The following is a 26,559-nucleotide window of genomic DNA, read 5'->3' on the forward strand; positions in this document are numbered from 1 at the left end:
ATTATATGCATTTGAAGTTAGGATCATCCATCTGATTAAGATCATATTTTTTACCAATGTAATTATGAAACTTTTTTGGAAGAGAAACTCAAATGAGTACAAAGATACTGGTTTAATAATAATGGTTTAGTAACAGTTTTAGTAACTGGTTCAGAACCTGTTTTATTGTGGTCTCTCATTCTAGAAAAAACAACATTTGACTCCTGTTTTCCAGGAGTGTAGAGAAACTACAGAGTTTATATATATATATATATATATATATATATATATATATATATATATATATATATATATATATATATATATATATATATATATATTTACATTGAATAGGCTTTAGGATACTGTAGCAGGGCTAGTTGTGCTATAGCTCTCACCTGAGAAACAGTGTCATCCTGAGATTGTCCAGAACAAAGTATGACCAAGGAGACTCAGAGGTGACTGGCACCATGAGGACAAACTGTCCGGAAGCCATGTCAAATGTTGCATCCAAAATATTGATATGACAATAAAGGGATGGGGGTTTGAAATGATTACAATCATCTTCTAATTCGAGTAGATATAGTGTGAGCAAAGGAAGAGGAATCCCTATGATGAACCAGGTGTTCAGCAAGCGATGCCATCTGGCAGCAGAATTAGCAGCTTATGAGCCAGGTGCTACAGTACAGGGGAAGAATCTAGACGAGTGCCTCTGTGATCCCTTCCCCCAGCCTCTGATCATAACACTGTACTGTTGCATAATGAGAATAGTTCATTTTGTGGGTTGACTCTACTATAGAACTACTATTTCTAGCTAGTTGACCTCTTGGTGATGGGGTTGATCCTGCTATGCTGTGTGTTCATGTGGATTCCAGTGCCTCTTCAACAGGGAGTTGCTGCTTTAAGTTAGGCTTTGTTTCTAGTAACATAGTCATTAACAATCACTATCTATGTGTTTTTCATACTCATGTCGAAATAGTCTACAACTTCATACTTTCAAAATCTGAAACTGACCAGGTAGGCCCAACCTCACAAACCCACCCAGTGACACTTTCTGTACGTATATATTGTAACTTTATCTTTGCAATGACAACTTTCCTCTGCAGTTACCCTTCTGTTAACGCATGCATGAAACATGAGATTAGAGATTCTATTAACGGGACTGCCACAAAACAAAAACACAGTGGCCAGTCATAAACAACCAGATCTTGAAGACTGTATAGACGTATGAAAGAGCTTTGCTGCCACCATCTGGTAATGATATGCCATTACATTGACTGCAGTATTGCACATTGACTCCACAATTGCTTCTAGTGTACAAAAAGGTACCTAGCCCATATGGGCCATTTCATCAGCATGAATGAATCACCTATATCATTACCTATAGGCTATATTGTGCTGATGAATAAAAGGGCACATTTACTTGTGAAACAAAGATATGTGCTCTGTGAATAATTCATCTCTGTTATTCAGCAAGAAAACAAATACAATATCAAACACAAAAACAGTTGGAAGGTGATAACTATCCAAAATCAAAACTAGCATTATTCTGCTTATTTTGTGTGATTTGTTAGACCCTAGTTATATAGACCTACCATGATTCCAGAAAAGCGATTCATTCTGACATGGCCTTTAACTAGTCTGGCGAGAGACTAGCTAGTCACCTTCATATCTAGTCACAGTGACACGGCATTATTTTGAGCTGTCCGTGGTGCTGGTTTAAGACAACCCAAAAACGTCTCAATTAGACGTTTCGTAAAAAACAGCACCATGGACAGTTCTCAACAACGCTGTGTCACTGTGATTGATCAAAACAACGCTTCATCCCTGCCTCGTGTGGTACATTCTGGAACTCCCTAGCTAGTACAACCGTGAGGAGGGGCGTAAACAACAGCGTCAGTGACGCTTCGATGTAGCTTGGCTGTCAAAAGTGCTTGCTAGCCACTCGCTTCCACAAAGTTCAACGTTAATCTCAAAGCAAGAGGGGAAAGAATAATCAAATATAGCTGTCTGGTTGAACCAGGTCTCTGGGTAAGTGAGAATAGTCTATTTTTGCATGCATTTTTTTGCATGTATTTTTCAATTTACTATGGTTTGCTGTTAGCTATCGTATCTAGCTAGCTTGTCAGCCAACCAACCCAAGGCAAGGACAGGAAGGGTGTCTCCGATCTAATATTCGTTTAGTGTTAGCTAACTAGCTAACGTTCGTGATGGTAAACAATCGTTCCAAATATATTTCTGCTAAATATGATCCGTTTCAAATTAATGGTAAGTTAAATGAGTAACTTAAACGTTAGTTAACTACCAGTAACGACGTAATGTTAATGTTACAGAAGTTGTCTAGAATGCTAGCTAACAACGTTAGCTTATCATCAAGTAAGCTAGCTAGCTTCATTTTGTTGTTGTTGGCCTGTAAACCAGGAACACGCTCATCAATGGTATTCCATAAATAACTCAATAGTTAACGTTAGGTAGCTTAAGCGCAGACAATTCTAACATTGGTCTGCTAGGTAATTGCATTTATGTCATCGAGCGATTGTATAGGGAGGAATTGGCCTAGTTACTAGTTAGCTAATTAGCCATGATAAGTAGCTAGCTAGCTGACTGCTAGCAGCGAGGGAGACTGCTGCTAGATACCCCATAATAACTTAGCTAGTTAGCTAACGTTAGTCAAAATGGCAAAATGTAGGCAGCAAGAGGCGATGGCATGATTCAGCATTCGTTATCATAGGAAGTCCTAGCTACCTACATCTAGATGGGTAGCTAACGTTAGCTAACTGTATCTGTCAGTGGACATTCTTCCACTGACTGTACACGTCCATAATAAGCCTGTTACATAAGCATAACTAACGTTAGTTGAAAGGGAAGCACGTAAACAAAGGGACTTTTTAAATATCCTAATAATGACATGCTGAATCTACTGTTCTTAAAAATGAAGTGATGCGGACCAAGAGAGTTTTATTTAGATAACCTGTCACAGGTCAAAAAACATTGTTTATGCATGAGCTTAGCTTATCTATGTATCTTTCAATTGCAGGGTGTATCACCATAGTGCCATGGAGTTTCCAAATCTAGGAGAGCATTGCTCTGAAAACTCCTGCAAGCAGCTGGGTGAGTGTTTGTTTATGTAATGCTGTCTCCTTTTACTACCTCGATGCCTCTGGGACCCTTCCAATACAGAGCCTGTTGTTTGTGTTCTCTTCCTGTCCTTTCTAGTATGGCTTTGGTATCTGTAAATAGTTGTGGTTTAAGTCAAGTCCTCCACAACCAATTGTCATGGGCTGCACTACCCATTTTCAGGATGGAAGAGGGATAGTGAGAACTGAATTGATCTACATTCATAGGGATGATCTCTATCCTTTGCCATGGAATCAAGACCTTGACATATTTCTTATATCTGACAGATTTCCTACCAATGAGATGTGATGCCTGTGAAGAGATTTTTTGTAAAGACCACATAACCTATGCAAATCACAAATGCATGTCATCCTACAAGAAGGTACATTTTAAATAATTTAGCAGCATCGAATGTTTGAATTAAAGCAAAGTTCCTAAAATGTGCAGTTAGTATGTAGAAATGAATGTATGCTGTTCAACCTTATTAGTTGTTTGCATGCTGTCTATTGATCCAAACAGGGCTTTAATACGGCTCTCTGCTTGATTCTGTCCCCAGGATATCCAGGTCCCTGTGTGTCCTCTGTGCAACACCCCGATCCCCATCAAGAGAGGGGAAATGCCAGACATCAAGGTTGGGGAGCACATTGATCGCGATTGCCAGTCGGACCCTGCTCAGAACAAGAGAAAGGCATGGTTGATAGGCTTCTCTACAGGACCATTTACACAAACTGCCCATGGTTAAAGTGAAGTAGCTATGCCTAATCTAAGCTAACCAACCTTTTTTTTACGGTAGATATTTACAAACAAATGCTCGAAAGGAGGCTGCAAGCAGAAAGAAATGATCCGAGTGACATGTGACCAGTGCCACATGAATTATTGTCTTAAACACCGACATCCACTAGACCATGACTGTAAGCCTGAAGACAAACCAGTCTCCAAATCTGGGTAAATATTTCCCTCCACCTTATGCCATTTATTGATTGTGGTGCACATTGTGAGCTTTTGCTGTATAATGATGATTACATCGGATTTATTTCAGATTCGCTGCTTTCATGCGGTCCCAAGGAGCATCCTCTAGCAGTGCCTCCACTTCAAGCAGTAGAGGAAGTTCTAGGCCTGTTTCTAATGGGAATGCTAGGACCCAGAGTAGTCGGTGAGGATCCTCATGTATTAATTTGAAGAACCACATGAAGCTTAAATAAATAAACAAGTGATATTTAGTTTGTCCTCTAAATTCATGAGGCATATTGTCACTAAAACACATGGGATGGATGAATTGACAGGTTGATTTTATTGTCAGCGAAATATACTACACATGGAAAGGATGTGACATTTTTGTCCTTCACAGAACTGCTCTTACCTGTTACCGCTGTGCTTTCTACAAAGTGTTGACTTGTTGTCTCTATAACCCCACTGAGCATTATTGTTTTTGATTCTATCACAGCAGTGCTCAGGCCATTTATAATCCAGCTCCGGCCATGCGGCCCCCTCCTGCACAGAATGTAGTACCTGTTTCGGCATCCTTTCAGGTTGGCCTGGTATGCCTAAGACTCTTACACCGCTTGATTGAAACTACTGTAAACTCTCTTCTCTGAATAATTCCAGTCCATTCATTCAGATTCTAAAGTCTGCTCCTGTTTATTCATTCAGATTCTGTAGTCTGCTCCTGTTTATTCATTGAGATTCTAAAGTCTGCTCCTGTTTATTCATTGAGATTCTAAAGTCTGCTCCTGTTTATTCATTGAGATTCTAAAGTCTGCTCCTGTTTATTCATTGAGATTCTAAAGTCTGCTCCTGTTTATTCATTGAGATTCTAAAGTCTGCTCCTGTTTATTCATTGAGATTCTAAAGTCTGCTGTTTATTCATTGAGATTCTAAAGTCTGCTCCTGTTTATTCATTGAGATTCTAAAGTCTGCTCCTGTTTATTCATTGAGATTCTAAAGTCTGCTCCTGTTTATTCATTGAGATTCTAAAGTCTGCTCCTGTTTATTCATTGAGATTCTAAAGTCTGCTCCTGTTTATTCATTGAGATTCTAAAGTCTGCTCCTGTTTATTCATTGAGATTCTAAAGTCTGCTCCTGTTTATTCATTGAGATTCTAAAGTCTGCTCCTGTTTATTCATTGAGATTCTAAAGTCTGCTCCTGTTTATTCATTGAGATTCTAAAGTCTGCTCCTGTTTATTCATTGAGATTCTAAAGTCTGTTTCTGTTTATTCATTGAGATTCCAAGAAGAAAATATAGAACATCCTGTAAGTGTTTATCTGCATGTTGTGATTGCAGACTGAGGAGCAGGCCTTACAAAGAGCGCTGGAGATGTCCTTGGCTGAGTCGGCTCGCAGCACAGTCCAACAGCCAACACTCAGGTAATAAACAATCCACAATAAATCCCATAATCCAGCACCACCCACACATAGTATAGGCTGTCATCATGTACAGACGCCATCAACACAACCCTCTTACCTATTGTTTCTCATCACTAGCTCTTATTGCTACGTGTTTGCTCTAGTTGAAACGCAGGCTATTTGGTTACTATGGGAGAAGACAATATTAATAGGTTTGACATTCCACTATGTAGCCCATGGTGGGATGTCCATGATGACTTCATAAATGAAGGACAGTGGTGCCCACAATTCAGTATTTCTTCACCTCATGATGTGTGTTGCTGCTCCTCAGACCTGTGTGTGTGTGTGTGTGTGTGTGTGTGTGTGTGTGTGTCGTTGTGCCTCTTGCTTGCTCCCTGCAGTGTGATGATGATGCATTTCTCTGTGTGACATAGAAGTGTTTGTGTCTGTCTCAGCCCTCAGGAGCAGGAGGATCTGGCTCTGGCTCAGGCCCTTGCTGCTAGTGAAGAAGAGTACAGGCGCCAGCAGCGGAGACAACAGGTATCCAGAAAACTTAGGCGTCAGTAGCATGCTAGCAGGACAGGACCTCACCTAGGTACATTGCCTCCATGGCGTCCCCTATATTCCTTCATCATCCTCACTGGGTGCATTTAAAGATCAGCTAAGGAGAAAATGAGTGACACAATTTTGAAGTACTACTTAATGTGTATTTTATCTGATGGACCTATTAAATGATCCTATTTATTTTTTTCTCCCCATGTTGAATATTTACCATAAATGGTGAGACAAGCTTCTCACTAATGACTCTTTGTCTTGAATTAAATGTACTTTTACCTGTACTAATATCTCACTTTCTATCGTAGGAAAGAGAGTCCGCCAAACAGTCTTCCTGCAGCCTATCATAAACCCAGATCAGTGTCTGAGCCCAAGCTGCTACCACCAATAATCAACTAGCAACTGTGCTACATCGATGGAACCCTCCAGCAGAACTCTTAACGTCCAGTATCACTTATCCCAACTAATGAACAGTCTGGGACTTTCATAGAGATATATTGAATAGTATCACTGCTTTCTCTCTACTCAGCACATAGTCTAGACAGGCTTTCTGTCCTTTTTACCGATGGCTCTCTATGTACATATTTTCTATGTTGATCATGGACATTTAACCTCAGCATCAATGTTTCTTGAATAAATTATTTTAAAGATGTATTTGTTTCTGAGGCATGTTCTATGTGCAAGGCATGTATACAGGGGGATGGATATAACTGGAGAGGAAGGAGGTTTGGAGAACTAGAATGCGATTCAATTTCTATGGGTTAGAGAACGGTCTCAGCCCAAGCTTTGCCAATTAAGAATAAAAAAGCAGGGCCATTATTTAATCCAAAATATTTAAATCGAAGATTATTGGTCTAGTACACGTTTAGCAGATGTTATAACGGGTGTAATGAAATGCTAATGTTACTATCTAGTCAAAACAAGTAGACACTTGTCTGCATCATCATGACAACTGAAAACCAACAGGTACATCATACACAATACGGAGTTGGTTTTATTATGCTATTGACTAGTCTTAAACTGGCAGTGCTTGGTAAATGGAATGAACACAAATACACTTGTTGATTTCCGTGATGTTGATGTGTATTATGTTGTTCCCCAACACATCCATCAGGACCTTAGTGACCTTTGCGACGCAGTTCTAGCTTTGAATTCCCTCAGGGTAGGCCTTATCGACCTTGGCTGTTGAATTGAAAGGTAAGTGGATAGAAAGTGTCTTTTTATTGTCAACATTTCATCGGTAATGTCTGTTTTCAAGAAGACTTTAGCAGTTATTGAGCACCACCCATAGAAAGAATTCCTAACAGCAAAAACAGCTGAGACAAAACCAACATGTGCAAGATAGGAGTGCAGCAAACTGCAACTTCAGTGTTGTGCTGGTGCATATTCATTACGCCCATTCTGTTGCAAAACGTTTCTTAAACGGAACAAAATGTGGAGGGACCTTCCTGAATTTGTCCAATAGAAACTCTTGTTTTGCTTCCGTTTGGTTCTTAAACGGTTTCCGTGATGAATGCACCTTTTGTTATGCATTCATACTTTGTCCAACAGAGAGCAGCATAATGTTGCATGTGAAATCTTTGAGGGAGGACAAAGAGGATAAAATAAAATTGTAACGTTATGACACATGCGCCGAATACAACATCTGTAAACTTCAACGTGAAATGCTTAATTACAGGCCCTTAACCAACGATGCCAAGTTAATAAAATATTTACTAAATAAAGTAAAACATACTTTTAAAATAACAATAATGAGGCTATATACAGGGGGTACCGGTACTGAGTCAATGTGCATGGGTACTGGTTAGTCGAGGTAATTTTTACATGTAGCTAGGGGTAAAGTCACTATGCATAGATAATAAACAGCAAGTAGCAGCAGTGTAAAAACAAAGGGATGGGTGTTGTTGGGCAGGTTCACAAGAATGGTGTTTTGTTTTTGTCTCCATAAAGAAGGCTCATTTGACTATTTTTTTGACAGATTGGGGAAGTGCTGCTCATGTTGTCATGGTTATGAATGAGTCAGGCTAGTGTGTCACTAGCATGATTGTGGCACTCAACAATAATCACATTCCTTGAAATACATCTGATGCCATAAATGAAAGATTATTAAGGTAAATACATTCTGAGTAATATTTTTCACTGATAAAACATGACCAAGGAAGCTATGCATTACATAAAGAATTGATGGAAAGCAACCATGTTCATAAAAGAAAACCCCAAAACATGCTAATTGGCAAACAAAGTTCATTTGCATAATGGTGTGCTTAGTCACCTTCATTTAGCTCCATTAGCTGTTACGACCTCCTCACCCTCAAACACTGGAAAATAGCACATAATTGTCAATTGTCACAAAGTGACATTAGTTATAGGATTACTCATTTGGATCTAGTTTCATCTGAGCAAACAGAATAAAGGCACACTCTGTAGCTTCCCATTGGGCACATCACATAATTTCAACATGGAAATGTGGGTAATATTTGGTTGAGACTTTGATCACTGAAATGTCAACCTTTATTCACCCACTCAAAAAGACAGTCAGAGGTTTGTTCAATTCCCAATGTGTTATCACTTTCAACCATCTAAAAGAACAACCAAATTCCATTGGAAAAACTGTCCGATTCTTTATTTAGTTGTAAATGTGTTATCACTGCGCTTTCAACCATTTAAAAGCACAACAAAGTTCAAATGTAATTTCAATGTCAGATATTTTTTAATCATACAAAAATGTAATGTGTTATCACTGTGCTTCATCTAATAGCACAACCAAATGACCTGAATTTCAGTTGAGACAACATTCAAAGTACATAGTGTAAGTACCGGGCATAATAGCACCAATGTAGTCCTAAAAGTTATATGTTTGAATCTGTCCATAGAACATTCTTCCAAGAGTCTTGATGATCATCCAGGTGCTTCCAGGTGCTTTTTTGACAAACTTGAGTCAATTTTTTGGACAACATTATGGCTGGCGAAAACCAAACACTGCATTCCACAGTAAGAACTTGTCAAGCATGGTGGTGGTAGTGTGATAGTTTGGGGTCCAGCATGGTGGTGGTAGTGTGATAGTTTGGGGTCCAGCATGGTGGTGGTAGTGTGATAGTTTGGGGATGCTTTGCTGCCTCAGGACCTGGACGACTTGCCTTAATTGAAGGAGCCATGAATTCTGCTCTGCATCAGAGAATTCTAGAGGAGAATGTCAGGCCATCCGTCTGTGTGCTGAAGCAGAAGCACAGCTGGGTCATGCAGCAAGACAATGATCCACAACACACAATCAAGTCTACATGAAAATGTCTGAAAAGCAACCAATTTGAAGTTTTGGAATGACCTAGTCAGTCCAGACCTAATCCCTATTGAGATGTGGCAGGATTTGAAATGAGCAGTTCATGCTTGAAATCCATAAATGTCGCTGAGTTAAAGTAGTTCTGCATGGAAAAGTGGTCCAAAATTCCTCCACAGCGACTGATCAACAACTACAAGAAGTGTTTGGTTGGAGTCATTGAAGCTTAAGGTGACACAACCAGCTGTTGAGTGTAAGGGGGGCAATTCCCTTTTAAAGCAGATGCATTGGGTGTTGCATACCTTTTTAAAATGAAATAAACGGAATAAGTATGTAATTGTTGTGTTATTTGTTCACTCAGGTTCCCTTAATCTAACATAACGTTTTGGTTGAAGATCAGATAACATTCAGTATCAGAAATATGCAAATGTAGAGCAAATTAGAAAGGGGACAATTACTTTTTCACATCACTGTAAATATAAACATTTAAAGAATATGACTAAATCAAATCAAACTTTATTTAAAGTGCATTTCAAGTTTGATTTGATTTAGTCCTATTCTTTAACTTTGGGGTTTGGGTTTAGATGGAAATGTGAATCCAACATATCAATTATGAACTTGAAGATTACATTTGAAATCAACAAAAGCTTGAAACTTTATATTTATTGTTACATTTTTAGTTGAACCCTGGGTTGAATTGAAACTAGCTGTTGATAATTTTGCAACTGCTCTTTAAGCCAATTGGTGATCGTTAATGATGCATGACTAAAGTATAGGTGCATTTCATTTGCTCTTTTAAACCTATCATTGGAATAGTTATTAGGAGATCTCTCAATGGTTCCCACTATAGCACATTAGTTGTAGTCAATCACAAATATCAAAGCTAGGCAAGTCTGGCCATAGTTAAAACCCTGGATGCGAGACCAAATGGATAGCTGTAGATAGGTCAACCTTCCAGGAGGAGGTGTTGCTGAAGTTATAGTTTTTTTTCTGATAGTGGATATATAACGTTGAACATCTGACATTGTTTCAAAGGTACGAATTCAACATATTTTATACAAGGTTTGTCTGTTGTTGAAAATTGGTAATCATGATGACAATCCTGTTGTAAAAAAAATGTGTCCTTGACTTTTTGCAAATCCAATGTATTTACCCTGTAGATTCGACATCACACTACATTGTGAAATTCCATTGAAACAATGTGGTGTGCTCAGTGGGTTCTGTTTCCTGTCAACAGTGTGGCCCTGATTGGTGTAAATCAATGGTAGACTGTAGATTGGGGTAACTATGGTGTGGTGATGTCTATGGTATAAGAGGAACTTGTGAACCCATCTGTTGTTAAGTCATGTATTCTGGGAAATACAACCAGAATTCAGGTCCTCTCACATGTATCATTCGTCAGAGTGACAGAAGAACCATCCCTCCAATGCACCCTGTCTACACAGATCCTTATCAGTTGGGATGTGAAGCATAAACAGGGGGATGACAGCTGCACCTGTTACACCAGAAGCATGCGATTGAAAATATTTCTGAGCATCATGAAAATATCAGTTATTAGGAATCAATATGCGAGTGGGTATCAAACAAAAATATATCCTGTTACTGCACATTAACCAAGAACAACCCATTTGATTACTAGTCTCTTTCACTCTCAGGAAAGCTGGAAGATCCTCCAATCTGTTTTGTTTGTGCTTTGTGTTTTACATCAAGGGTTTTCAAGCTGGGGCCTGCGGCGGTATTGCAGGGGTTCCGCAATAAAAATACAATGACATTGGGAGGTCTACAGGAACAGTTATCATGCTAGCTGTTCCTGATCTTTCTACTCTGGGAAAGTAGATAAAGGGCTTCATTTCAAAATATCAAACTATCCCTTTAATACAGAGGAAATTACAGTCATTGGAGCTAATTTCACTTTTTTTCTCTATAGCGGGCTGTCTACGTGGTCATTTTTGGGATGAAAAACTCTTTCAGTGCCAACTTAAAAGACCAAAACCAGATAGAAAGCATGCAGAAAATAATTGAACTATATATCTTTTTTTCTAATACCATCTTTGATTTTGTTCTAATGTTTGAGCAGAGGTACACAGCATTAGCCATGACAAAATCTATAAAATTGCAGGAAATTAGCTTTAAAACTGCAACATTGTCTCTCAGCTCCGTGTCAAACTGTATGGAATTCCTGGAAATTAGCTTTAAAACGATAACATTTTCTCTCAGCACAATGGAATATTTTTGAAAAATGTGCTTTACAACTGTGAAAATTGTCTCTACGCCGCAAGATACCTTTACCATTTTAGCTGATAGACCATGTTAGAGTTTACATTTCCTCTTCCAATGAACTGTGGGGAGATCAAAATAATGAAACTGTCTACCAAATCAATTCATTTCAAAATGATGATTACTTCTACTCAAGACATGATTTTTATTTTTTTTGCTAACATATGATGGGGGTCCCTGGGTCGCCGATTTACCTGAGTGGGGGTCACTGGGCAAGAAAAGTTTGAAAACTCCTGCTCTACATTATTCAGCAGCACCTCTTGGCTGTCCTTGAAACAAGTTTCTCTCTGCATTGTCTGTAGTGCTGGTAACAGAATGGATCCTTTATTTAACTGTGTGGATGGTAAGATTCAGTGAAAGGATATTTACCTTGAATCCAGTGGTATTCAAACTGAGATAAGACCTCAGTCATCAAAAAATAAACAGTGTGTGGGCAGGGTGTTTGTTTTTCTTGCACATAAAGCCCTCAGTGACTGAAATAATATAACATAGAAAACAGCAAGTAGAAAACATGTAGGCCTAATCTTACATCAACTACAAAGCCGCAAATTCAATGTATCCTATCCTCCTACCTCCTTTTTGAAGAATTTGCACACTTACTTTAATGCTCAGTCTCCAATGAGACAACCGTTCCCAAGGTAGTGCTATATTTTATTGCAGGCACATCTGGGTTAGCGCTGCTCCTTGGAAAATTATTTTCATCTCGAGTGCGGGCTGGCAGCCTCTCAGACGGGTGGGCGATTGTGGTTCAGTGTGGCTTCAGGGGGTTGGTGATGAATTCGTGGGCTTCTTTAGCTTCTTACAGCAAACAGGGCTTTGTGAATATTGTCAACCTCAGTAGGATGTGTCCTTACCCCTCGAGGATAGGGTTTTGTGGTTTTGTAAAGAGGTCTGACTTGCAGTGTCCTTTGTGTTCTCTAGAACATTAGATAGGCAGAAGGTTTATTACAGGCAATAGAAAATGATGCAATGATCTGTATTTATTGGGTTGTACCTTCTTGTACTCCGTCCAATACATCCAATACATTGACATAAGTAGGTAACACCAGACTCTCTGTCTGTGTCAGGACCCGGTTTCGAACCTGGGTCTCCGGAGTGAGAAACAGTCACTTAACCAACTGAGCCACGAATAGACAGCAGAACCCAGAAGATGAGGCAGACACAGCAGTACTTAAGACGGTGTATTTAATAAAGAAAAAGTCCTAAAATACAAAAAATGGCAAATCCAAAAGGTGGTAGGTAAAACACACAAAAAGACCTCAAAAGAAACTCACCAAAAATAAACAAAAACAAAAAACAGAATACCACAAGAACGTCACCCGGAATCGACAAGAGCACACAGAACACTAGGGCAGGGTGCTAACATACAAACACAGAGCACAGAACTGAGGGAAACAAAGGGTTTAAATACAATCAGGGGAAACGAGACACAGGTGCAAATAATAATGGGGATCAAGGGAAAAACATAGGGACAAAAGGCACAATGGGGGCATCTACTGACCAAAACCCGGAACAACCCTGGCCAAATCCTGACAGAATCCCCCCCCCTAGGAACGGCTCCTGACGTTCCTACCAGCTCTCTCAGGGTGGAGGACCCTGAACTGACGAATGAGGTCAGGGTCCAGGATGTCTTTGGCAGGAACCCAGGAGCGCTCCTCAGGACCGTAGCCTTCCCAGTCCACCAGATACTGCCAGGACCGCTGCACCCGGCGGGAATCCAGTATCCGGTGGACGGTATAAGCCGGCTGGCCTCCAATGACACGAGGCGGAGGGGGAGGTCTGTCTGCCGGGACAAGGGGAGAAAAAACAACAGGTTTTAACAATGACACATGAAATGTGGGATTAATCTTAAGGGATCTGGGTAAGTGTAGGCGATAAGAAACTGGGTTAACTCTCCTGGCAACCTTGAAGGGACCGATGTATTTTTGGGACAGCTTGCGAGACTCCACCCATAGAGGTAAGTCTCTTGTGGAAAGCCAGACTCTCTGGCCGGGGCGCAGGGTAGGCCCGGGACGGCGACGTCTGTTGGCTTGTTGTTGATACCTCTGTGAGGAACGCATCAGATTAAGACGGGTCTTCCTCCACATAAGCCGACAGCGTCTGACGAACCTCAAGGCTGAAGGCACTCTGACTTCTGCCTCCTGGTCCGGGAACAATGGAGGAGCATAGCCAAACTGACACTCATGCGGGGACATACCAGTGGAGGAGGAGCGCAAGGTGTTGTGCGCGTATTCGGCCCAAACAATAAAGGATGACCATGTGGACGGATTGTCACGAGTCATACATCGGAGGGTGGTTTCCAGCTCTTGATTCATCCTCTCTGTTTGGCCGTTGGACTCCGGATGGTACCCTGAAGATAGACTGGCAGAAGCCCCCATGAGTTGGCAGAAGGCCTTCCAAAACCTTGAGGCGAACTGGGGACCTCTGTCAGAAACCACATCTTGAGGAATGCCGAAGACTCGGAACACATGATTAATTACCAACTCAGCCGTTTCCTTGGCAGAAGGTAACTTAGTCAGAGGGACGAACCTGGCCGCCTTTGAAAACCTGTCGATTATGACTAGGATAGTAGTATTGCCATGGGATGGAGGAAGTCCAGTAATAAAGTCCAATGAGATATGAGACCAGGGTCTGTGGGGAACAGGTAAAGGGTGAAGGAGTCCTTGAGGGCGGAGGTGAGAAGATTTGCCCTGGCAGCACACGGGGCAGGCATTGACGAAAGTGGCAACGTCTTCTCTTATGGTAGGCCACCAGAACTTACGCTGGATGAACTCCAAGGTGCGACCTACGCCCGGATGACAGGTGAGGCGAGAGGAGTGCCCCCACAGAAGGACCTGAGTCCTCACTGCCTTGGGGACAAACAACCGATTGGCAGGGCCTCCTTTAGGGTCCGGTTCGCTAGCTTGAGCACGTCTCACGGTATCCTCAACTTGCCACGAGATCGGAGCCACAATCTTAGCAGCAGGAAGGACAGGCATGTCCGTGTCATCTCGAATGGCAGGAGCGTAGACTCGGGACAGGGCATCCGGTTTGAGATTCTTCGACCCGGGCCGATAGGTGAGGATAAACTGGAATCGATTGAAGAAAAGAGACCATCTAGCTTGTCTAGAGTTCAATCGCTTCGCCTGCTGGATATACTCCGGATTTTTGTGGTCCGTAAGCACTTGAAACGGGTGAGAAGCCCCCTCGAGCCAGTGTCTCCATTCCTTCAATGCCATCTTAACCGCTAGGAGTTCACGATCCCCCACATCGTAGTTCCTCTCAGTCGGGGTAAGCCGGTGTGAGAAGAAAGCGCACGGATGAAGCTTCTTGTCTTCACCCCTCTGAGACAGGACAGCTCCAACACCAACCTCTGATGCGTCTACCTCCACCACAAATGGTTCATCCGTAGTCGGTAGTATCAGGATGGGAGCAGAGAGGACGCGCTGCTTGAGTCCTTGGAAGGCCGTCTCAGCTTCTCTTCCCCACAAAAACCTTGCATTGCCACCTTTGGTTAAAGCTGAGAGAGGAGCTGCCACCAAACTGAAGTTCTTGATGAACTTGCGGTAAAAGTTTGTGAAGCCCAGGAAACGCTGAACATCCTTAACGGATTTGGGGGTGGGCCAATCCGCTACCGCCCCTACCTTCCTAGGGTCCATTTGGACTCGACCGGGTTCCACTACAAATCCCAGGAATTGTACTCGGGATGAATGGAATTCACATTTTCCGGCTTAACGTACAGATGGCTGTCCAGGAGGCGTTTGAGTACTTGTCTGACATGCTTAGTGTGTTCTTGAAGGGAGCTCGAAAAGATGAGGATGTCATCCAAGTAAACGAACACAAATATGTTAAGCATATCCCTAAGCACATCGTTTATGAGCGCTTGGAACACCGCTGGGGCGTTGGTCAGGCCGAAGGGCATCACCAAGTATTCATAGTGACCAGTAGGCGTGTTGAAAGCGGTCTTCCACTCGTCACCAGGTCTGATCCGCACAAGATGGTATGCGTTCCGCAGGTCAAGCTTAGTGAAAACAACTGCTTCCTGGAGCAGCTCGAAGGCTGTGGCCATAAGGGGTAGCGGGTAACGGTTACGGACGGTTATGTCATTGAGTCCCCGGTAGTCGATGCAAGGACGTAATCCACCGTCTTTCTTGGCCACAAAGAAAAACCCTGCTCCCGCCGGGAGGTGGATGGACGCATGAGGCCTGCTTCCAGAGCGTCCTTGATGTAGGTATCCATAGCAGCTCGTTCGGGTGGAGATAGGGAAAAGATCCGACCCCTGGGGGGCAAGTGCCCGGAAACAGGTCGATGGGGCAATCGTAAGGTCTATGGGGTGGTAGCATGGTGGCCCTCTGTTTGCTAAACACCAGTTTGAGGTCATGGTAACACTCGGGAACTCGGGTCAGGTCGATGGATTCTAAAGACTCGGGAGTAGAACTCGGGAATTCTGGAAAATACAAGTAGCTTGGCACGTTGGACCCCACTGCTTGATAGTGCCCACAGACCAGTCGATGTGAGGGTTATGGCTGTGAAGCCAGGGGTATCCAAGGACGAGAGGAAACTCGGAACAGGAGATCAAATGAAAGTTCATCAATTCCTGGTGTTGTGAAACTGAAAGTCTCAAGGAGGTAGTGACATGAGTGACAAGTCCAGATCCCAAAGGGCTTCCATCCAATGTAGTAACCCTCATGGGGTCACTTAGAGGTTCAGAGGGAACGCCATTCTCCTTCGCCCAGACACCATCCATGAAGTTACCTGCGGCTCCAGAGTCTACCAAGGCTTGAAGGTGAAGCTTGTGGTTGTCCCAGGAGAGGGTGACTGGAATGAGCAGACGGGAGTTGGACGGATGGGAGGAGGTTATGTTTCCCGTTACAGTTCCCCCGGTCTGTACGGGACAGAGCGTTTCCCTGGAGCCCGGGACACGTGGAACGGAAATGGCCCGGTTTGCCGCAATATAGACAGCGTCGCTCCCTCATCCGGCGGTCTCTCTCAGCCTGGGAGATGCGTCCAATCTGCATGGGTTCCGGTGGAGCCAGCGATGATAAAGGTGGGGACTCGGAGCTGGGACTGATAGGGGCTAGAGGTCTACGGTTGAGTTCTCTCTCTCTCAGACGCTGGTCAATGCGTGAGGCCAACTTGATCAGGGACTCGAGATTGTCCGGTGGTTCCCGAGTGGCCAGTTCATCTTGGATAGTGTCGGAAAGGCCTTTCAGAAAGCACACCGTGAGCGCCTCGTTGTTCCAGCCACTCGCTGCTGCCACCGTGTGGAACTGGATGGCATAGTCCGTCACGCTGCGCCAACCTTGATGGAGAGTCAGGAGCTGTTTGGCTGAGTCAGAACCACTGCTTGGGCCTTGAAACACTCATTTGAATTCCTCAGCAAAGGCAGAGTAGCTGGCACAGCAGGAACTATGGGCATCCCACACAGCAGTAGCCCAGGCCAGGGCTTTTTCCGACAGCAGGGTGATGATATATGCGATCTTAGACCGGTCGGTGGGAAACGACGAGGGTTGCAGCTCAAAGGAGAGAGAACATTGAGTGAGAAAGCCTTTACAAGCACTTGGATCACCTGAGAACCGTTGGGGAGGTGGAAGACGAGGTTCAGCCAGGGGGTTAACTGCCATGGGTACGTGAACCTGAGGTACTGGGACGGGAACTGTTGCCGGGGTAAGTCGATCAGATATTTGCTTAATGGAAGTCAGCATCTCCGACAGAAGATGAGAATGTCTAGCCATTAAGGCCTCTTGCTGAACCAGGGCGGCTTCGTGGCGTTGGACAGTCTCCTGGTGGTGGGACAGCGTGGCAAAAAGGTCCTGGGAACTGGCTGCCTCTGGGTTCATTTTTGGCTCTGTGTTTCTGTCAGGACCCGGTTTCGAACCTGGGTCTCCGGAGTGAGAAACAGTCACTTAACCAACTGAGCCACGAATAGACAGCAGAACCCAGAAGATGAGGCAGACACAGCAGTACTTAAGACGGTGTATTTAATAAAGAAAAAGTCCTAAAATACAAAAAATGGCAAATCCAAAAGGTGGTAGGTAAAACACACAAAAAGACCTCAAAAGAAACTCACCAAAAATAAACAAAAACAAAAAACAGAATACCACAAGAACGTCACCCGGAATCGACAAGAGCACACAGAACACTAGGGCAGGGTGCTAACATACAAACACAGAGCACAGAACTGAGGGAAACAAAGGGTTTAAATACAATCAGGGAAAACGAGACACAGGTGCAAATAATAATGGGGATCAAGGGAAAAACATAGGGACAAAAGGCACAATGGGGGCATCTACTGACCAAAACCCGGAACAACCCTGGCCAAATCCTGACAGTCTGTTCTATTTCCTGTTGTGTTTCCTGTCTTTGACAATCATGTTAACCTTTTACCAGTCTCAAAAATAAAACAAATTAAACTCATATTAATCTGAAAAACAGTTGCTTTCGTTGGAAACTCACATGGAACAAATTCTTCAAAATTATATTATCATGCCCACATGGAAAATTACTTCAGTTTACTACAGAATACTACATTACTTACTGTATATTTGTATAGTAAACTCTAGTATACTGTAGAATACTATACTACAGAATGTACACTTTCCCTCGATCATGTGTAGTACTTACTATAGAATGTTGAAGTATAATGAAAAATACTATACTAAATACTACAGTAGATATCTGCCCAAAAAAGACTGTAGTGTCCACAAAGACTCTGCTATAGTAAAAACTACAGTATCTATTTAATTTGCATATGTCCTGCTCATTCCACTCCCCCATATCGCAATTTGCCATATTGTGTTCCCTAAAGCTTCTAGAAAAGAGCAGAAAATGTGCTCTTTTAGTATTCCTCCAGTAGGTTTCCTGAAATGTCTGCAAAAACACTACAGTAGAGTACAGTCTCCAAAAACGCTACAGTAAATACTACTACAGTACTACTACTACAAATACTACTATAGTTTGCAATAAACATTACATTATACTACAGTTATTTTACTACAGTATTTGTACTTTAGTTAACTGTAAATACTATACTATACTAGAGTTGTTAGTCTGCAAAAACACTACTTTGAATACTACAGTAAAGTCTGCAAAAACACTACACTACAGTGTTGGGGGGCCAGTAGGAGGCACCCTTTCCACTGGTCTAAAAAATATCCCAATGCCCCAGGGCAGTGATTGGGGACATTGCCCTGTGTAGGGTGTTGTCTTTCAGATGGAACATTAAACGGGTTTCCTGACTCTCTGTGGTCACTAAAGATCCCATGGCACTTACTGTAATAGTAGGGGTGTTAACCCTGGTGTCCTGGCTCTCTGTGGTCACTAAAGATCCCATGGCACTTACTGTAATAGTAGGGGTGTTAACCCTGGTGTCCTGGCTCTCTGTGGTCACTAAAGATCCCATGGCACTTACTGTAATAGTAGGGGTGTTAACCCTGGTGTCCTGGCTCTCTGTGGTCACTAAAGATCCCATGGCACTTACTGTAATAGTAGGGGTGTTAACCCTGGTGTCCTGGCTCTCTGTGGTCACTAAAGATCCCATGGCACTTACTGTAATAGTAGGGGTGTTAACCCTGGTGTCCTGGCTCTCTGTGGTCACTAAAGATCCCATGGCACTTACTGTAATAGTAGGGGTGTTAACCCTGGTGTCCTGGCTCTCTGTGGTCACTAAAGATCCCATGGCACTTACTGTAATAGTAGGGGTGTTAACCCTGGTGTCCTGGCTCTCTGTGGTCACTAAAGATCCCATGGCACTTACTGTAATAGTAGGGGTGTTAACCCTGGTGTCCTGGCTCTCTGTGGTCACTAAAGATCCCATGGCACTTACTGTAATAGTAGGGGTGTTAACCCTGGTGTCCTGGCTAAATTCTCATCTGGCCCATCTGGCCCTCATACCACCACGGTCACCTAATCATCCAAAGCTTACAATTGGTTCATTCTTCCCCACTCCTCTCTCCTGTAACTATTGCCTGCTGTAAATGAGAATGTGTTCTCAGTCAACTTGCCTGGTAAAATAATGGTAAAATAATAGTATTTATACCATAGTATACTATGGTATTTTTTTTAAGTGGGTGGAAGTGGCATTCATAGTAGCCTATGTGCTGTCAAATATTTCAGACACTATTTTCTGTGCTGTATTCATCGCAAGCAAGGTCACATAGCATAGAATAGCACATAACTGTTATGTATTCAATTTCTTCAATCTAATTGGTTATCTGAAATGTGATGTGTAGGGTTCAAACATCCACTAGCTTTAACCAGATGCAGACCACCAAGTGTCACATAGGCTTCGTTTACACAGGCAGCCCAATTATGATTGTTTTTCTTCACAAATTGGTCTTTTGACCAATCAAATCAGATCTTTTCACATTCAAGCTTTTTTTAGAGCTGATCGGATTGGTCAAAGAAAAATCAGTGAAAATATTATCAGCATTGGCCTACCTGTGTAAACGCAGCCATATAGCATTTAGAATACCATCCAGGAATTCAGACACTGTTGTGATCAAAGGATGACTTTGGGAGCTATTCATGTCTCTCAATTAATCCTCTGAGTCAGCAGCTCTTAAATATCACAAAGTAACGACTAACTAGCGAGGCGAGAGGTGCAACACATCCTGACTAACAAGGATGATCCCAATCAGGGCAAACAACATCCAAACAGAACCAACCTCGAAATCAAAACTCAATTGAGAAAAACCTCAAATCATATAATAGCTGTCAAATATTTCAGACACCATTTTCTGTGCTCCTCTCATCGCAAGCAATGTCACATAACATGCGTGGACTGTTATGTATTCAATTTCTTCAATCATATTGGATGTCTGAAATGTGTACAGCGACACGTGATGTATTTCCGTGACATGTTACAGAGGTATTCTATGTTTGTTGTGTAAGGTTCAAACATGCAGTGGTGGAAAAAGTACTCAATTGTCATACTTGAGTAATAGTGAAAGTCACCCTGTGAAGTACTACTTGAGTAAAAGTCTCAAAGTATTTGGTTTTAAATATACTTAAGTATCAAACGTAAATGGAATTGCTAAAATGTACATAATTACCAAAAGTAAAAGTAAAAGTACAAACCATTTCAAATTCTTTATATTAACCAAACTAGATGGCATAATAATAAAAAAATGTTTTTATTGGCAGATAGCCAGGGGCACACACCATCATTTACAAACAAAGCTTTTGTGTTAAGTGAGTCTGCCAGATCAGAGGCAGGAATGTAGTGGAGTAAAAGTTGGCAAAAGTATAATTAGTAAAGTAATGTACAGATACACCACAAAACTACTTAAGTAGTACTTCTAAGTATTTTTACTTAAGTACTTTACACCACTGGCACTAGCTGTAACCAGATGCAGACCAGCACGTGTCACATACAGCATTTGGAATACAGTACCATGCAGGAATTCAGACACTGTTGTGATCAAAGGATGACTATGGGAGCTATACATGTCTCTCAATTACCCCCCCCCCCACCCTGCCCAAAAAATAAATAATAATAATTAATACGAAGTCTACAAAGCAAGTTTGTGATTGTGTCAAGCTATTTCAAGAGGCTGCAGTGAAATTCTACATGGAAATATATAAAAAATAAAAATAAATCTCTTACAGCTCCATTTTATTTTCAAGATGGAAGTCATATTGTTTCTTTCTGGGTTTTAACTGCACGCTGACAGTCTTTCCTGTTCTAAATGGTTCCTTCTACTAGAAATACTGCCTTTGGGAAATATGTCTCATAAGCAATGAAACAGTATAACAAAGGGCTGCATTCATTTAAAAATTCACCATAATATCTTTGAAGCTTGTGTTCTCTTATGTAATTCATTAGTGTCCATCAGTGTTTGTAAAAGCAGATATCATACAGTATTAACGCCTGTGACAGCTCTTTATAGTCAAATGAATGCAGGAGTTTCCCATTCTGCTTTGTTACTGTGTTCTCCTGTCTGTCATCAGGTAATGTGGAGCTGATTAACCAAGAAGGAGAGCTATTACCTAAAGACATCTGGAATTACAGGATGTACTGTTATCTTAATCAACCCCACTGCAGGGGACTATGCCGCATGCTCTACCAGCTCTCACAGTCTCACGTCCGAATCAGACATTCATCCATGTTTATCACACATCAAATTTCGAAGTTGTTCCAAATGTCAAATTTCTAAGTGTTTAAGGTTAAATTTAGGCATTAACTCCAAATTCTTAAGGTTAGGATTAAATTCATGCATAAACTCCAAATGTTTAAGGTTAGGATTAAATTCAGGCATTAACTCTAAATTCGTATGTTTAGGCATGAACTCCGAATGGTTAAGGTTTGGGATAGGCTTAAAAAAACAACTCAAAAATAACTTTCTATCACTGGATTCGAACATTTCGCACAAGATGTTGACGCAGATGTTGACAGCACTCACTGCCACTGGTGGTCGGTTTCTACATCATCTCCCGTCGTCCACAGATATAGATGTGACTCGTATCATGATTGAACTGGCTGGCGTGCTAGTGTTTCATCACAATGTGTCACAGTCACACATAGCAAAACACAGGGAGAACCCCATACTGAGCTCTTATTCCCGATATGTGCTGGAGCATTCTAGTATTGGACGAAAATAGTCTGAATAACTAAGTGAGTCAATATTATCAATATTATTCCCTGCAATTTGTTTCTCTTAGTCTAAAGACAGACTGCCAGGAGGTGTCAGGGCAACAGGTTTCATTTGGGACTGTTAGAAAAAGCATTGGTAGTGCTGCAGGCCCTGGATGTTCTTATTTGCTGCAGAGGCCAGTAGAAGCAGTGAAGTTGCAACATCTTGAAGTAAAGAGGGGCGGCAGGGTAGCCTAGTGGTTAGAGCGTTGGACTAGGAACCGGAAGGTTCCTAGTCCAAGGTACAAATCTGTTGTTCTGCCCCTGAACAGGCAGTTAACCCACTGTTCCTAGGCCATCATTGAAAATAAGAATTTGTTCTTAACTGACTTGCCTAGTTAAATAAAGGTAAAATAAAAAATAAAAAGAGAGCTTCAACTCATCTGTCAAAGACCAACCAAGCCTCCAGAGTACACTCTGTAAGAGTACACTCTGTAAAAGTACACCCTGTAAGAGTACACTCTGTAATTACAGCTTTCTTTAGGTAATAGCTCTCCTTATTGGCTATTAATCAAGGCCAACATCAGGTAGTGCAGCAGGTGACATCAATATTTTAAAGCCAACTATCTCCACTGCTTTTTGCATGAAGCGATTCCTTAAAAGAACTCCCAGAGCTCTAAAGGCACACTATGTTGATATCCACTAAAGTGGTTACAAGATGACATACTGTATGCCAATTTCTTGGGCCTTTACTAGTATTAGCTGGCCGATATTGATGTATGTAGCACATCTCCACTTTCTTTCAGCATCTCCACTTTGGCAAAAAAGGTAGTTGTATAATTACGAACAGTATCTTGCAGGATTCAATTGTGGGAATTGTAAGAATTGTTGCCCCTGTGCCTTTCTCTGCGATTGTCATTCTAATGGAATCTAGAAAGAACAAAACCTTGTCCTCAAACGCTTCCATCAAAAGGTACAGAGATATAGGCAAAGAAACAAAACATCCACATCAAATGTAGTGCACTGGGCCTTTACTAGTCCTGTAATAGAGGACCGATATAGACACCGGTAAAAAAAAATGTAGCGCCCCCACCCCCACAATATTTCCTAGGGCTATGGACACACCACTGCGAAGTGACAATGGAGCTGATTAAAAAATGGAGCTTTGACTGTATATTGTCAGGTTCAAGGCCCGCTCTCATTAGCCTGGCCAAAAAGGTCAGCATCTAGGACAGAGAAATCAGACAAAAGTGCACATTCATTACAGCTCACAGAACATCACTGTCTCCTTTGCCATTGAGATCTTAGCATAGGCTATTCATGTGCAGTGCAGGAAGAACACGCAATCAGAGATATGCAATTGACAGCACACAGAATACCACAGTATGCTTTGCCATTGTCTTTGTAATATCGGCTAGCATATTCAAAACATATAATATTATAATATATATTCCATTTAATCATCTGCACTAGGTAGTGTGCAATCACTGACACAATCCCTGACACAATCACTGACGCAGTCAATTTGATTAATCCTCAAGAGTCTATTGAAGCACCCGTGCCTCAATCTAAGTAGCATAATAAAAGAAATCCCCATCAAAGTCAGTCAGTTTAAATTACATTTATTTATCTTTGATGATTTTTCACACCAAAACTCGAATCAGTCTCTGAAGCTTTGCAAACTGTTGTACCTGGGTAGGAGAACTGGTTGACGATTTACTGTATGTCTGCTGGAGAGTCATCAAGGACATATTAGAGAATTTTGTATTAGGTCAGAGCAATTAGTCAACTCTATCTAACACTCAACAGACAACGCTGTCTGAATTCAGATACTTGTGTTTCCATGACAACTAGGAGAAAGACAGGATGTGATTTGTGTATTTATTGGAAGCTGGGACTGATCCCTATATTCCCGATTTAGGGAATAAACATGACTGATCCAATTGTGACTATTCCTGATTTAAAGCTGAGATCCGCAATAGACGAAACAGCACCACTGGCTGCCCCAGGGGAATTCGTTATTGTTTTTGCTTAGCGGAATTGAGCATCCAGCATCATGGCAACAAACACAATTTTACTATACACTCTGCTTTTCTATCACTGGTGCAATGACGAGCAACGATGTCTGAGGGAAAAAAAGCAGTGTTCATTGTTTGAAGTAACATCTTTGTTGTTGTAGTATCGCCTACGAACGTGGCAGTTTCACCGCAATGGATTGTAGCTTTGAGGGAAAACGTTTAAACTAACAAAATGTAGAAGAATATTGACCTATCAACTCAGAAACACAACTCTTTTCAATGACTTTTTAATTATGAAAAATACACGAAAAAAAAAAACATTTCATCGAAGGTGAAGACAGTAATTGTAGTGTATATTGAAAGTCTAGAGAGTAAATCTGGAACTGCACCCTATCCCCATAGGACAATTTAAAAGATAGGGTGTCATTTCAGATACTGCCTATGCTAGCTCATCGTAGTGCCACTTACAATTTACAGCATAGGTCATCTCTTAACAGAGTGGTTTTTGCAGTTCTGGAGAGAACTGCTTAACTAGGGGACAGGTGAAAATTGTCTGTTAATTGAATGATTAGAATATTCCGCCCTGACACATATGATTGTATGGAATTGATGAGAATGTATGAAATCATTATCAATAAATGTGTAGTCCTAGTCAGAATTGGGGTAAAACAATATGCCTTCATGGTATTTCAAACACAGACTGTCTGAGCTTGGTGCCGACCTGACTAGAGATTTTGGAGAGAACGGGGAGTACGTCTCAAGGACAAGGTCACTATCTCTGTCGGCTGGGTAGTGAGACAGACAGTGTGTGCGTAGCAGGACATGTGTGTGCGTATGTTTGTGTGTACTTGTGTGCGTATGTTTGTGTGTATGTGTGTTCGTATGTTTGTGTGTATGTGTGTTCGTATGTTTGTGTGTATGTGTGGACGTGAGAAGTCAGTATAAAATGAATTGATTTGTATTCTTGACTTCAGAACGTTCCCGTGAATAAACATTTAACTTTGGTAGACTGGGCCTCTGTCTGTTTTCGTTTCTGTCAGTATCAGTATCTATCAGCAAGTCTGTTAAGATCAAATTCTTATTTACAATGACGGCCTACACCGACGCTGGACCAATTGTGTGCCGCCCTTTGGGACTCCCAATCACGAGTCCCGGAGGGACTCTGGGACTCCCAATCTACCAAGATGATTTAGGATAATATGTTCAGTGGTGTCAGATGATTCCTGTGACTCAATGTTCATGTAACCAATCTAACATCTTCAATTTAACCAAATAGTGTCAAATGTTGTGTTTCTCTTTCCACGCTTCAGTGGTCACATATCTTCTTCTAACACTTACAATTCCTGGGTGAGAGTGTGAGGTTAGTTCCTAAATGAAATCACATGATCTGAGCTGACACTGCTGTTGACCTCGGAGAACACAGGTTCAGCGACATTCCAAATGCGAAGAAACGTAATGAGAACTATATCAGGACAGAATTCTACTGTACAACATTTGAAGACAGAGATTGTGACCATTTGTTTATTTTATAAAACCTTTATTTACCCAGTCAATTGAGAACTCATATGCAGCAAGTTTCTGGGTGCTTGCCAAGGTACTGCACAATATACACTGATGTGAAAAGAGGTAATCAACCTGTGTGTTTTCGTCACACGTTCTGTAGTAGTTTGGAGATTGGCCTGTCCTAATCAAAGCAGCTACTACTTCAACTTCCTGGGCTTTCATCATGATGGGGGAGAGGATCACCCTCTAATCACCACAGTGTTCTGGAAAATAGCCCCAATCCTGAGCCAAAATATACCTTTCTATGTGTTATACAATGACTGTGATGAGGATCCTTTTCTGCCTGCTTTTAAAAAAAGGTCTCTGTGAACAGAATCCTCTGACATCTCTGCCTTAATGGTTTTATGGAAATGAAAGCTTGAGTCTCATTAGTTGTAATGTACCTCAACTGGCTAATCGACAGAGAATGTTTATCCCGGTCTAATTATTCTTATCCATTTTAGTGTTAGTGTGTTGACGTTGAATGGAACTAAAATAGTGAGACATATCATGTCAACCACTGGCCAAATCCAAAAATGTATTGTGATTATTTTCCTGTTTGATATTACTGCATACAAGCAGGCACAGATCGGCATATTCCAACCATACAGTACTGGAATAAAATGATCCGATTAAGGATTTACAGTACATACAGTACCTCTAACTACTCTGACTGATTGGCTCCTCTTAACCCCATCATTAGAGTGAGTATTATATGAGATGAGAACCTATGGGAGTTTGAAAGTTTAGGGAAGAAATAGAAGGTTGGAATAAATCCCCTATATGCTGTATCGCAGTGCTTTTGACAACGAGTGGGTACTTCATGTTAATTCGATTACACAGCACATGAATGTCAGAAGAACATCTCACTGATTGCTGTGCTCTTGGTGCCAAATCAATC

At 41.7% G+C, this 26,559-nt stretch overlaps 1 protein-coding gene across 6 annotated transcripts; it reads left to right on the forward strand.

Moving 5' to 3' along the window:
• The first annotated feature begins 1,854 nt into the window (after positions 1-1,854).
• On the forward strand, positions 1,855-6,647 carry LOC135554087 (AN1-type zinc finger protein 2B-like). 6 transcript variants are annotated; one of them, XM_064986134.1, is made up of 10 exons: positions 1,855-2,010; positions 3,017-3,090; positions 3,384-3,478; positions 3,653-3,784; positions 3,890-4,041; positions 4,136-4,249; positions 4,544-4,634; positions 5,379-5,461; positions 5,896-5,980; positions 6,304-6,647. In XM_064986134.1, the coding sequence occupies exons 2-10, from the start codon at positions 3,036-3,038 to the stop codon at positions 6,343-6,345; spliced, it is 849 nt and encodes a 282-aa protein (XP_064842206.1). In that variant the 5' UTR covers positions 1,855-2,010; positions 3,017-3,035; the 3' UTR covers positions 6,346-6,647. The 6 variants fall into 6 exon arrangements, with proteins under 6 accessions (XP_064842206.1, XP_064842209.1, XP_064842208.1 ...); XM_064986136.1 differs by having other exon boundaries at positions 1,856-2,010; positions 4,541-4,634; positions 5,896-6,035; XM_064986132.1 differs by having other exon boundaries at positions 1,856-2,010; positions 4,541-4,634.
• The last annotated feature ends 19,912 nt before the right edge of the window (positions 6,648-26,559 follow it).

The sequence above is a fragment of the Oncorhynchus masou genome, chromosome 14 (genome assembly GCF_036934945.1).
Source record: "Oncorhynchus masou masou isolate Uvic2021 chromosome 14, UVic_Omas_1.1, whole genome shotgun sequence".
Classification (NCBI taxonomy): Eukaryota; Metazoa; Chordata; class Actinopteri; order Salmoniformes; family Salmonidae; genus Oncorhynchus; species Oncorhynchus masou.